This window comes from Lates calcarifer, linkage group LG13 (assembly GCF_001640805.2).
Source record: "Lates calcarifer isolate ASB-BC8 linkage group LG13, TLL_Latcal_v3, whole genome shotgun sequence".
Classification (NCBI taxonomy): domain Eukaryota; kingdom Metazoa; phylum Chordata; class Actinopteri; family Centropomidae; genus Lates; species Lates calcarifer.
In genome coordinates, this window is record NC_066845.1 from 5152554 (window position 1) to 5167372 (window position 14819).

Genomic DNA, 14819 nt, shown 5'->3' on the forward strand with positions numbered 1-14819 from the left:
CGGTAGCTAATATGTCTATTTATCTGCACATAACCTAATTTTCTGTTACTGATGCTCTTAATTTACCTGTGAAATCTATTGCAATAGATAGAATACTCTGCTGTTTGATGTTGCTGTATGTTGTCACCGCACTATGTTTATAGTTCATGTATGTTTGTTGTCAATGTATAGAGGTACCTTTGAAAATCACTTGCATAGTGAAATACCTCTCATGTCTTGCATATTACATGGGCAGTAAACTCTGATGCTGTTTCTTGACTAAAAACATCTGAGTACTTTCTACACGACTGTGATTAACTCTCACAACTCTTCTTTCCAAACAGCATAAAAGAAGCAGTGACTTTCATCAATGCGATTGATGTGAACAAGTTCTCCAGGCTGATCTCTCGCATCATACAAAAGCTTCATCTGAAGGTACTAAGGCTGCACAGTGTTATCTGTGCCAAAGACAAGAGGCTTTTGAGGCTTTTGCAGCAAAGCTGGAGTGCTAGAGAGAGCAGTGCATGCATAATGACTTACTGGAGCATCAGTCAGACTTGGTGCTAATGAATGCACACACATGGCTGGCCCTGTTGATCATCCTGGCTTTTTACAAGACTTAGCTGGCTGTCGAAAGGTGTCCGTCATTAATTCCAGGAACAACTTGTTTTTTCAGTTTTTTTTTTTTTTTGGCCTGCTAAAAGCGAGTAACACACCTTTGTTTAGCTTTTAATATAAAATTTAGTAGACAGTTTGAAATGTCATAGCTGAGAAGCACAGGTGTGACTAATAACATTAATGATGGCTGTTTTGCATGATTGCTCACTAGGGTATCTGCAGCAGCTGAAAAGTCTTGAAAAGCACTGAACTGGGGTTTCTCAAAAACCACTAGCTACAATAGCTAGGAAACTCATCGGCTCATAATGGGCAAATGTCAGTTTTACTGAAAACCTTACAGTAATTTTAATGAATCATCACCACATCCATCTGTTCAGGTCCAGGTCATGCTAATTTTAGTTAATTTTATCATTAGGAATTATTGTTGGGAAGTAAAAAAAAAAATAATAATAAAAAAAATATATATTGTTTATTTTTCATTCTTGAAAACAGTGATCTTTTGAGGAACTTTTCTTGTCTTCACAGTAAATGATGTTTTCTTCACAGGAAGAGCGGACGTTCAGTGAAGAAGAGGAGCAAAAACTTGAGGCTGCTCTCTCATTGGATAAACAGGCTCTTAATCTAGTCCTGGAAACTGCTGCCTTCATACTAGAGCAGGTGAGGGTGAATCATCAGACAATCCTTTATTACAGTATATTTTTTTACAGGATTTTTTCTAATGCTTTTTATAATGTGACTGTGATTTTGCTATGTTTAGGTGTTTGTTCTTTATGAATATTAAGGGGTCAAGATTAGCTATTACATTGAAGATTTTCATTGCTCTGGATATAGAAAATCAACATGAGGACTCTGAACCACTTAGACATGCTCTTTCAATGTAGACACCATTGGTTCCCAAAGTTGGGGTAGGGACTCTCTTCTCCTCCATAAATCAAATACAGTTTGATTTAGAATACACCGAAGTGTATTTTACCCACAATTTTTACAGACAGTGAAACTTTAGCTAAATTCAACTACACAATTTAGAAAAATGTCATCAGCCTTACGCTTTTCTTTGTCTCCACTTGACCCCTGAGGTGATTACGACAGATTAACGACAGCATGTTGCATCAGGTCAATTTACAGCACCACGAGAAACGTTGCACGTGCGCACGTAGCTAATTTTTTTTTTATCTTACATTTTTTTTTGCAAACTAGCTCGAGTCAGTGTCCTTGTCTTTTAAGGTTTAGGCCCATTTTTTTTGTCAAAAAATTAAACGTTGGTTAAAACGTTGGACCAAAAACAAAGCAGAGAGCCCAGCGGAGAGGTACCGACCTAAATTAAAAATAAATACGCAACGCGACTAAACGTGGAGGATGACTTCCGAGTGGCCATTTGCAAAATTGAACCCAGAATGGACTTGCTGTTCTCCGAGCAAAGTGCCCACCCATCTCATTTGGTGATTCTAACATTTTAATGAACGAGGAAAAATAATAAAAATGTACTACTGGTGTACTACTGGTGGCAGTAACAATGTAGGAGTCCGCTGGTCGTCAAGCACACAGAAACATCACCTGTGCTCCTGCGGACGTGAACTAATGGTGATAGTGGGCCTGGCGAGTTTCTGACCCTATTATTTTGGGGTCAAAGACTGGAACCTCTGGTTTACGTTATATATAAAAGTAAACAGGAAAAATAAACGGAATACTCAAAAAACAAAACAAAACAAAACAAAACAAAACAAAAACACAACAAAAGAAGATTACACTAAGTCACCAAGCAGAGTGACTGTTATTACCTACAGTGGCTGGGCAGGTGCTCCCAAGAGAATAGTTTACAAGTTTCACATTCATCTGTGGTTGAACCTGAGAACTTTGATTAATTATATATTTTGAATAATTCAGTGTGTGCAGAAATCGGATAAGAGCTGAACTCTGTAGTAAGAAAGATAAATTACAGTAGTGTCTGTAGCTTTTTTTGTGTGTTAGTGTGGATCACATTGGGAGCCTGTTTCTCCAGCTGGGGTCACTGTTGTATTGTGAGTTGTTGTATTGTAGCAGTGTTGAGGTTGAATACGAATAAGAACATGACTGTTAGAGGGATCTGTTGCAGAAAACATAGTTAATGGTGGTATTTATTGTACTGTAATTACTCTACCTCTTGCCTCCTCTCCTCTGTAGGCAGTGTATCATAATGTAAAGCCAGCATCTCTGCAGCAGCAGCTGGAGGCAGTTCATCTAAACCCAGACAAGGCTGAGGTTTTCTCTCAAACCTGGGCCACAGCTGGACCTGAGCTGGTGGAGAAGCTAAAGCACAATATCTTTGCCCCAAAGAAGGTACTGAACTTTACCTACACCTTCCTTCATGACACCATTTTAACCGAAACCTGACCATGTTTCTAAACCAAAATGTAAGATTAATGCACCCCCAGTCACTGTGTAATTATAAGCTACTTTTCTCACTGTTTTATCCCTTTGAATTGATTACTATTTAGTGAGACATTATACTAAATTGAGAATTAGCATCAGACTATCCATATTAAGACTGCTTTTGTGTGAATTCATTCCAGCTGTTTGGTTTACAAAGGGTCCTTTCACACAAGTTGTCACATTAATTTTAAAACGTGTTCCTCTCTATAACTTGATTAAGCGACGACACTTCAAACAGTGCTGCTTTCAGAGGCAAGGGAATTAAGATCAGGCACAGAATAAATAAGCAGCATGTACGCATCAGTCACATTATGCTGGAGTTGTTGCTGCTGTCACACTTTCAGACGTCTCACCTGCCTGTGTCTCGCAAGCCATCTTTCCTCCCTCATGAATTTGTTGCCGCCAGCAGAAGGCCATGACAGCCATTGATCCTCAAGACGACCTCTGCTATTGCTTTGACTGTGGGCAACAGTCAAGTTGCTCAAGAGGTTGTGTATAACTGACATGTTGTTGTTTGCTCATCCACCTCAACCTTGTTGTATAGAGAGCAGGATTTTGTGTTGTCATTTCTGAGATGTTAGGCTCTTTTACAGGATTTATGCCTTTGCCATTCAACAAACCAGCACACGCACAAACCGCCACCTTTTCGTTTCTTCCTGATATGTCATAAAATTCTTACCCGTTGTTTCACAAGTGACACTATCAATCAAACACTTGCAGGGGGTGATCAAAATAAGGGTGGACTGTGGAGAGAAAGCAGTTGCAATCAGAGCTGCAAGTATCTGGCTTCAGTGTGGCCCGATGTGTCACCAGTATCAAGATTGTTTTCTCTCCATAGTTTGATCATTGCTGAGGTGCATTGCTCACTTGAATTTCCTTAATCTGTTGGAATTGACAGGACATCCCAGTAAGTCTTTATGTTGGTCTGAGTAGCCAGTCCAGTTGTTCTTATGACTAATACTACTCTCTGTTAGGAGATTTGTTTTTGTCTGGAGTGATCAGTGATGATTATTATGAAGCAGGAAAGCAGGAAATACAGAACATAATTAGACAGGATAGACATCAATAAGGTACTGATACTGTACTATTTGTTTTGATGATTAGTCATTTATTTAGTCATTTATGTATTAGATAAAATTAAATACAGCATATGCATTTATTTAGTTTAATTGATTTTATTGATATACCTTTTTAAATGCATTCATTTGCATATGCATAACGAAAATGAGTAATGCATCACAGAGTTGTGATGTTTATTCATGCTAATGTGGATGTTGTTCCAGTTGTGAATAATGTGGCCCAGCCTTTCCCCACCTCACACCTGTCCTCTGATGCTATGGTGGCATCCAGACCCCATAAGTCACACATGGTTTATTATTATGGCCTCTCTCTGCATCATAAAACACTTAACTGCCCTGCCTTGACTCAGTGCTGCTAATCTATCACCCTGCTACAGCTGACTGATGAGGTATCTGTTGGTAAATCAGCCAGCCAGGCAGGTTGGTGAATCGGTGAGATTGGTGTTTGGAGGCAGGACAAGGTTTTAGCATCAAATAGGCCTTTTTCACATTTGGAGATGTTGCAGAAAAGTTAGGATGAGAGAATGATTATCTGATAACTTTATACTTTTAGGAGATTAAGCAAAGTTGTACAGCAGTAAATGTTCACAATGTGATAATGACCATATTAATAAATGTGATAATTTGGGGATTTCTAGTAATAATGTTGACTGTATAGGTCATCTGGTCTGTACATGGTCAGCAAACATGTTATTAATAACTTGTGTACACCTTATTTTCAGCTGAAGAATCTTGTTGGGTTTGCAGTCTCATCTTCATGAAATAGGAATACAAAAGTGAGAAAGTTACAACTTATTAAGATTAAACCAACAATATGTCAGAAAATCAAGAGCAAATCAGAACTGCAACAAGTTCGTTTATCAATACAGTCCATCAGAAGAAAATTAATTATGATTATTGATTTGCTGTTTACATTTTTCAGGCAATAATGCCAAAGATTTGATGGTTCCAGGTTCTAAAAAGTGATCTCACATTATAGTAAATTGAATATATTTGGGTTTTACTCAATTTAGTATGTACTCTAGGATATTGTGATGTTTAATAGATCAACTGATTAATTGAGAAAATTATCATGAATTTCAGCCTCAGAACAAATAGAACTAAATGTCTGAGTTACGCAAGAAAGGTCAAACATTTATTTTTGTTATCTTTAACAGTTTCATGTGCAGAGGTTTCTATTTGTATTTTCATTAATAATAATGATTAGGTCAAACAGTGAGAGCGTAATTGAAAAAAGGACTACTAAATTTTCAGTGTATGCATAAATATACACAAGTAGTTTTTTTTTTTTCAGAAACATTGCTTCCACTGTTATTTTGTGGGAAAAGTACCCTTGTGTTTTTCATAGATTCTAGAAAATGTATCAAGTGTGTTTAACATTAAAAGTGCAACGCTTCCTTTCAGCTATGTTGATATTAAAGAAAGTCTGGCACCATTTGTGTGTTTCAGCTGGAGTATGTTGGTTGGCAGTTGAACCTGCAGATGGCCCAGTCCAGCCAAGCCAGACTGAAATCTCCCAGTGCTGTCCTCCAACTGGGGCTCCGCAATGAAGACTCTGAGGTATGAACGCACATATACAGTATGCATACAAATGCTTTGTGCAGGTCAGTAGTTATTTTTCTTGCTTTGCTTCTCTTATTACTTCACTCATCTATTACAAACACACTCACTACAAAAAATCTGTGGTGTCTGCTGTAATCAGAGACCTCTTTTGTGTTTATAGCAAATGAGAAGCATCTCCAATCTGTCGCTCTGTCTTTGCTAATAGATGGTAATCCCACTGGTGTCTGTCTTGACCCAGAGGTAGACGTACATCTGGCTCCGGAGTAACTGTAGTGTAAAGACCAGAGATCAGGGAGCTTGTTATCTGAACCCTCCAGGGTTTCTTTGTTCTCTTGAGAGACACTCTGCAGCTAGAATTAGACAGTGTGTGCATTTTATTGAAGGGTCTTATTGTAACTAGCACTGAACTGTGTCCATTTATGCGCAGTATCCAGGCTTGTTTACAGTATGTTTTAGATTTAGTCTAGATGTCTGCCTTAGTGAGGCAATAGGTTCCTTATTTATGTTTTTAATACTCAGCCTTTGCATGTGCATATTAGTGTCAATTTAGAACAAAGTATTACATAAAGGATTTTGGTTCAGCATACTAATGAAGCCTAACACTATTTGTGTTCATAAAGGAACATACTAAGAGGCATGATACAAATATGCTTTTAACTTTAGATTTTCCACTTTAGCGTTTCCCCGTTTCCATTCATTTGTATTCACTAGAGTTTGTTTGGATGCCAATTAGCTAATGCTATGTAGTTACTCTAATAGCTAAGACCTCATGAGCCTCCCTCACTCATTTCTTTCTTTTCCACTGGGAGAAAGATTGCTCTGTAACTGTAGCGAAAGGAATGAGAACTCACAAGGCTGTTTCTTTTTCACAGTCTGTGATTTTCAACCTTTGAAGTGTGATTTGTTTGAAATATTTTATCTAGACTTAATGTTTTGATTCTTCTGACAACCTTAAACATGAGCACATAGAGAACTAAGATTAATCAAGTTTGTTTGGACAAATGTTTTAAATGTATCCTCTAGTTTTTAAATGCTACACAGGACTGCTGTTTGTTGGCATGGATACTGAAATTTTTAGTTATGACATTCAGACATTTGACTGGTTTCTTTTAAAGCAGTTTTTTGTCACAAAATGGTGGGACTGATTATCCCCTGAGCTGGGATAGTGTTGTTCCAGCTGACTAGTCAAGTGTCTTTCTTGCACGCTGCTTTGTATTCAGTCCCCAGAGAATGCCGGCTCAGCCTAAACGTGGAATTAGGCATGACATATTCAAATTTGCTACTGCCTTAAATGTGGGCCTATAGGCGTAAGCTAGAAAAAAATATATGTTTTTCTTTATCTTTGTGAATGCGATAGCAGAAGGAATTTTTTTGTTTTGGACTGTTCTGCTGTGTTTTCCCTAGGCTAGCAAAAGAGGCATTAATTTATTTAAATCCACTTACACAATTCCCCTAGTGGGAGGAGATAGCTGGGGGGCTAAAACAAGGCTGGTTAAAAGTGTGGAGGGATCAACTTCAGTGGATGTTATTGAGGTACACGTCCTCTAGTGAGCTGCAGGGGGCACTGTTGTCTCACAGGTTGGAAAGAATCCCTTGGGGCAGTAAAGTATCTAAGCGATGGATACCTTATTTAAGTTTGTGTTAAGGCAGTTTGAGTGTGCACATTGTTTTTTGTTTTTTTTTAAATTTCCATCCATTGGTGTTTCCTGATTACAGTAAGTTTGTTTTCTACCAAACTTGCTGAGAACTGCTCAGTGCAACTTCTGGAATGTCAAAACACTGCGATGACTGAGAAGTAAATTACTTGTGAATAGAAATGAAATTCAGCTGCAAGTGTCATACTAATTACAGCACAGATTTATAACACCCTCACTGCTAACTGTTTAAAAGAGAGGGGGAAGGCAAAACTCCTCACAGGAGAAATTAGAGGATTAAAGGTGACTGAGGACAGAGGAGGGGAGAATGAATATAAGGATATAAGGGAGAGGAGGTGAAAACAAATAAAAAAGGACATAGGGAGTAAAATAATGAAGATGAAGAGGGTAAAAGAAGGAAAATGAAAGAGATGGAAAGGAAGGCACGGGTGGCCGTCTGTATATTACTGATTGCCTGGAACCCAAATGGAGAGTCAGAGACTCTCCCATCTGACCAGCCTCCTGCTTCATTAGCACTCTCCCTGAGGAGGAAGAGGAGGGAGGAGGAGGAGGAGGAGGACTGCCAAAGAGCTTCACATTTCCTTCTCCAAACAATATGTGACATACAGTATATCTACAGTACAGCGGAGGGGATGTTTGAAGGCATATTTAGAGAGCTGAATGAACTGCTTTTTAGGACATTTAGGTTTTTCTGTTTTCATTTAAATATTTACTGTCCAGGATTCCTCTTGTAACAATTTCCCCAGTGTCTCCAAAATGTGAGGACTAACAATATGTATTGATATTATAGATCACTGTTTCTGCTTCCATGCAGCAGTCATACCACCCACGGGAGCTGCTGTTCTCCTAAACTAGATTTGTATTGGGTTCAGTGGGAAGTTGTTGTGTTGCAGAAGTATTTACATTAAATCTGCTTGCAGGTAAATGTCCTCACACCCACACCTTAATGTTTTGAGAGCGACATCTCTAGTTTATCCTCAAGGACGGGTGGAAATGGCCTCATTCAGCTTAGGTATGATATAAGACCTGTTGCATAGCTTGTTTGTTGTCCCAAAGGAGAAGCAGCTGAGACAGAAAAAGACTTCAGTGATCTTCTGTCAGAGGGAAAAAAGAAAGTTAGTAAAGAAACAGGATCTGAGCATGGGACAGAAGGAAGGGAAGTGAGGATGCAGAGGAAGGTGATAGGAAGGATGAAAAGTTGAGGAAAGAAGACTAGGAAAACAGGAGAATGACAACAGAAAGATGACATTGGGAGAGGATGTAGATGAAGAGAAGGATGGGGAAGTGACAGCAAAGATGGAACATGTGGAGGAGGATTGGGGATTTGTTTAAATTACTCTTGCTGATTAATGGCAGTAGTGAATGTCGGTAAATGTTGTAGCGGTAGTAATAGTAGTATAATATGGGATGTCTCCTTACTTCAGGCGGTTACAGTAGCAGTTATTAATGGTTTGCAGAGTTTGCCATTCATCAACACAGAGAAAAAGCACCAGGAATCTGTGCTTTTATCAGTAATGTAGAGGGTTTTTTGGTAATTGTGCTATCTACACTACATTTAATTCTTTTCCAGCTGGTCAGACCTTGAAATACAAGTACACAATCTGCCCATTTTAATTCTGAGGTGTGCTGTCTGCAGAGGTTTGGTCTTTGTGGGATAAAGCTTTGCTTGAAGAGAGGCAACTAAAAGAGCCAATGGGTGGCTTTTTGCCCAGTACCTGCTGTGTGTGTGTGTATGTGTACCTTCTCCTGGCTACTGGAGTGTTTAGCACGTACATGTCTCCTTTCCACTACATTTTAGGTTTCTGAATTTCAGATTCACTTTGTATTTGTGCTGCTCAGCATCTCATGCTTAGGAGACCTCAAAATATGCCCCACAAGTATCATGCAACAAAGAAACTGTCAAAAGTTGCAGCAAAATTATTAGTTTTGTAGATTTAGGTGTTCGTCTCTGCCATAAAATCACAAAGAAGAACAAGCAAATAGTAGCTGAGCATTGGACAAAGATAATAACAGGGACATTAGGAATGAAACATTATATATATGATTGAGGTAAGCATTTACAGGGCTAAAAATACTTGGCTGCAGAGTCAGGAGCTGACCACTAATAATAACATTAGTTGCCCTATTAATTTGCGCAGTACAAAGCTCGAGGTATAGTGTATGCCAGGCATAAAAGAACAAATGCAATGTCTGATGGAGAGAGAGAGAGAAGCTTTTAATGAGTGGATGTCATATTCTTAGCAGCACTTAAAGAAACTACTACTGACTGTCTGTCTTTGTATCAAAATGCTGCATTGATAAATCATTTGGGGGAACGCTAGATAGTGGTTCTGGGCACTGTCATGGACTAACGTCAACATTATACAGTAAGAGCTACCTTATTCCAAAATTATACAACATGCAGGGGAAAGTTCCAGTGGCCTCAAAGGCTGCAAGAGGAGTCGTCTTGCACACTGGTCCTCAGCCTATTTGGCTTGTAAATGAGATATGAAAGTCAACTCAGGTCCCCCTCATCAGAGGTTAGATAAATCTACTAGCTATAAGCACCTTAAGACAGAGTTACTTTACCTTTTCAGGTTGGGTAGTTTGAATAACTTGTAGGAGGAGAAACTGGTCAGTTTTTTATTTTTAAGAAAAAGCTGAGATGTCCTAATAAATAAGGAGCAAAAAAGTTTTTATTCTTCTCCCTGATCTTGTTCATCAGCTAATGACCCCAGGTTGGCAGTCACTGATAAAGCTAGACAGCAGGGGTCTACAGTCTAGTGTGCTTGTGCTTGCTACTGAAACTATACTCCAAAACAGAGACTGACTGAAACAGAGGGCTGGCTCGCTCTCTTGCTTTCTCGCTTTCTCACTGTCTCTCTCTGTGTCTCTCTGTTCCCCCTTTTTGTGTCCCTCCCTATCATTTTGTCCCCCTTTCTCCACAGTATCCATTTTCCTTTTTATTCATAAACATGCAAGCAGACTCTCTGATGTTGCTTTAATGAGTCTGAGAGTTGAATTCCCTTGCCAGTCGTGGTGTCTCTCTCTCTCTCTCTCTCTCTTTCTGTGTCTCTGTCCAGTGGCATTAGAATGAGCCACTGCTCCATCGACCAAGGGTAGGGTGACATTTATAATACAGAACATCCCACTTGCAAGGCAGCCACCGTGATTTCAATATTTATTGTGGACACGCTAGGCCGCAAAAAGCACGGGGTAAGAGCTAGTGAGCTAATGTAGCTTGTACATGCTGGCTCAGACTTCAAAGGATATCTGTAGCTGATGGCCTCAGACAGACTTGATGAGAATTGATAAAGCAAAGCTCTTTTGAGTTACAAACCACAGAAGGGAGAAAAATGACTTAACACAGCTTTAAGACAAAATCCCAAACAGATTTTTCTTATGTTCCTCTTATGGCCCCTGAACATTCAATTAAAATTTCTGAGCAAGGACAATTTTCTCCCATAGCAGGACTCTCCACTTCACTCAGTAGGGCACTAAAGTTACTGAATGACTTTGTAGACTTTTGTGGTATTTTGATTAAAATGGTAACACAGATTGTTCAATTCCCAGTCCTAAAGTATTTTTCACTTCTCCTTACTGCTGAAATGATTAGTTGGTCACCTGGTTGGTTGACAGTAAAATAGTAATATATCAAGCTAAAATTCAAGATATTTGCTGTATCTAGATGTGTTAATCATTGAAAAAATTATGTTAGTTTGGGCAAAACAAGCTATTTGAAGAATGCACTTTGGGCTCTGTAAAATCATAATGAGCATTGATATTTGTGGACTAATCAATGTATTGATTGCTCAAAAATGGTAGAGCTCTTTGTTGAATGTCACACATACAACCAAATCAATATATTGAGTCGCAAAAAAACGGCAGTTTGTCAACTGTCCGTTTCTTGTAACTCTTGAAAAGAGAAAATAACCTTATTTTGTTGTGCAAGGTGGATATGATGCCACAGTTGTTCAGTAAGCTTTCAGTGAATGTGAGGCTCAAAGAATAGCTCCAGCTGTATCTTTTGTTTCAGATTTCTCATAGGAGGAGTGCCTGTAAGCATCATAGAAGCACTGCTGTTAATTATGCTCATTCATACAAAAGTGCTCTGAATTGTCAGAAAGATCACATTTTTGGCAGATCCAGAGCCGAAGCAGCATTTTTGACTCTTTTCACATCTGCATTATTCCACCTCAACAGACGCTCTGCTTCTCTTTCTCACGTCTTCCTTTTTTTATTAAACCAAAAAATAAATGTCATAATGCAGTTCTTTCTTCCCCTTCTTTTATTTGGGACTTATTCATGAGTGAATCTTCCATTTGTTGTTTGAAATTTTTGTGTCAAGTTGTCCCCAGCTAGCTCCGAATTATAAGCCAACTAATTCTAGTTTGTGTGAAACCTGCTTGTTTTTGTTATCAAAGCATCAGACATGAAAGACTTTTCTTCTTGTGATTCTAATTTATTTTCTCTGTTCTGGCTTACAGCGCCAGTGCTGTAATCACGGAGGAACGGAAGCTCTTTGTTTGAAAGCACACAACAACTCACACTCGCATGAAATCACACACACACACGCACATATTGAACCCTCCCAGTGAAGGCTGTGACTTTATTTATTAACATTGTGTGATGAGGAACGCAATTAAACATCCCATTTTGACTTCTGCGAGGAGGTGCTGTGATCAGAGGCTCCCTGAACATCCCTCGCTGCCTCACGTGTCTCTGTCAAAACCGGCATCACTAGCAGCAGGCCAAACTTTGAATGCAACTCAAAGCTCCCCTGACGAGTTACGTAAAGCCCAGTTCTTGCCTCCCACATGCTCTTGTCATGTAGACCCAACAAACAACACCACCCGGAGTAGATCCAACCTTTTCATTGATCATCTGAGGGATTACATGGCCCAATCAATATATTGGAGAGCTCTGATGTAAATGCTACCACGTTCAAATCCTTCACACCAAGCCACCCACCAGCCAGGAAGGACAAAGGCAGCTTTGTCTCAATCTCTACTTGCCTTGCTCTACATGTCCCAAGATGCTTTGTTGCTTTGTGTGCACATCTTTTTAAGGGTCCCTTTCTCTCTCCATCTCTCTCTGTCCCTTTCTCCATCTCTCCCTCGCCCTCCCCCTTTCCCACTGGTGATTTGTTTTTCTTCTGTGGGATTTGGGATCCCATTCATTGAGAGCACATTGTTCGGCTCTTATCCATTCCAGAGGATGGGCCCCGAGAGGCAGAATTGGTGACTGTGGGTACTCTCGTCTCTCCCGTCTCCCTCTCCCTCTGTACCCCCTCCAGCATCTCCTCGCCACCCCACTTCTTGCTCCGTGCCATACGATGATGTCATGGCTTTTATGTGCTCTGGGGGTACCCATTGATTCTCTCTCCCCATTACACACACTCTATATCTCCCTCTTCCACCCACCCCATCTCCCCCGCCTAACCTCCACTTCTGTTTTCCGCCAGTCCCTTTTCCCAGATTCTTTTGCCTCTCAAAAGGCGCCTCAGGGATTTGGGGATGTTTGGATGTTGTTTAGCACACCCACGGTACATGCTTGACACCCAGATAGGGAAGCCATCAAACCCACAAATCCAACTGCAACTCCCATTTAAATCTCATTGATTTAACATCCCCCTTTTATTCTCACATCTCCCACTCCTGTGATCAGCTTTTATTTCTCTCTCGTTATTCAGCCTGTTTTGTTTCACACCCAGTTTGTGAAATAATCATTAATCCCCTGATAATGTGGTGCCATTTTGCCATAGCCGGTAGCGATGGTTAAAGAGTGCTTAAGACTGAGATTTTCAGATGTGTGTGTGTGTGCGTTTTTTTTTTTTCTTTATTCATTTCAGTTTTTTTTGTTGGAGTTTATTTTAGAGAAGCTGCTCTGCCTCTTGGCTGAACTATGCTGGGGTGAGAAATCTATTTCAGTTTAAACAAGACGCACTGATTGCAGAAGCACAGAGCCAAATCACATCCATTCATTCCAGTGAAAGTTGGCTGATAGTCATACACGGGGTAAAAAGGCTGGGTTTTTTTTATGAAAATGCCAAATATTTGTAATATTGCAGATATATATTGTCACATCACAAACAGGTTTGGGTATTTATTCATGTCGTTTCTGTTTTGATTATCATAGCATTCTTTTGTTTTCCGAACTGTGCTGCATTTCATGTTGACAACAGTTGTCTTTGTCTGCTTGCATCGCTCTGTGACGGGATATAATGGCAATGAAAGGATATGAGCCATAGGCCGCTTCCCTTCTTTGAAATAATGATTATAATGAGTGGGTTGGAGCCTGGCACTGTTGTCATCCGACGTGCAATGATAGGGCACAGAGTGCTTCCTCCGCCTGTATCAACAAATTGTCACCAGTGTCTTACTGAACACCCAGCCTCTTTGATGTTCCATTGGTATTTGACTGTTTTGTTAAAAGGTAAAGTATTGCTTTAGAAAATGGTCTTAAGGTTCAGAGTAGCATGTACAGTATTTGGTATATGGCTGGATATCACTTGAGATTTTTTGACAGCAATCCAATTTGGTACTAATACCTTTCAGTATGTTACATTGTGTCTTTCGATACCTTAGACCATGTCTACACAGGTGGAACTGTGAAAGCAGCAAACTAGTAGAGAAGCAGCAACAGCTTCAGTCCTCAGTGTCTACATAGGTTGTGTTCAAGTACAGTACTGAGTATACTCCCAAGTTTTGGCAATGCTCAGAGCAGAAAATACAGTCACTGTGGTTAAACAAGTAAAACTGGAGAAAATAGTCTTGAAGTGTAAAAATACAATTCAGGTTGCAGCTATGAGCATAAAGCGTATGAGAAACACCAAATACTGTGCTGGTGTTCATTAAAGTAGAAGTGTAACTATTCCATCAGAAACTTGTGAGATGGATGAAAGAAAAACATAGCTGAAGCCTCCTGTGTAGACAAGACTTTATTGCAAGAAACAAAAACATGATTTTCTTTTAACTGAAGGAATCAAAGTTGTCAAATGAAAAATGTTGTGTAAGCACAAGCTGTTGACCAAGAACTTTTGTAAATTTTTCCCCTAAAAATGTACAAAATTACAATTTAAATAGTAAATAGCTGATTAAAGAATAAACAAATTGGACTGTAAAGCTAACCTGACATTTGATGACAACCTATGGTACTTAATTTCTGTTCTAATTCCAACCAGCACTGCCTAGCTCCCTAATGTCTGAATAGTATTGTAAAGAAATGGAAGACATAATTTTCCCTTATCATAAACTGCAGAATATTTGTTGATGACACCATAGTTATGTCTGGATTTTGTTTAATGATGAAATGTTTTTGCTTCATTAGAGGGACAGCTTATGTTGTCTTCTGCGAGCTGTACTGCAAACTCTCCCCAGCTCTTCTCTCTCTTGATCTGTCTTTCTCACACATACACTCACACACACACACACACACACACACGCACGCACACATTTTTGTCCTCCCCCCTCTCTCCTTGTGTATGAGAACGACAGTGTCTACATACCATGGGGGCATAGGCTGGCTGCCTTGGCAA

General features: G+C 39.5%; 1 protein-coding gene across 2 annotated transcripts in view; it reads left to right on the forward strand.

Moving 5' to 3' along the window:
- The window catches only part of commd10 (COMM domain containing 10), a 74097-nt gene that overhangs the window by 1060 nt on the left and 58218 nt on the right, over positions 1-14819 (forward strand). For both annotated transcript variants that reach the window (XM_051075147.1, XM_018674428.2), the window contains exons 2-5: positions 324-414; positions 1144-1254; positions 2758-2913; positions 5535-5645. In XM_051075147.1, the coding sequence (XP_050931104.1) occupies positions 324-414; positions 1144-1254; positions 2758-2913; positions 5535-5645 (469 nt within the window). The remainder of the gene's footprint in view (positions 1-323; positions 415-1143; positions 1255-2757; positions 2914-5534; positions 5646-14819) is intronic.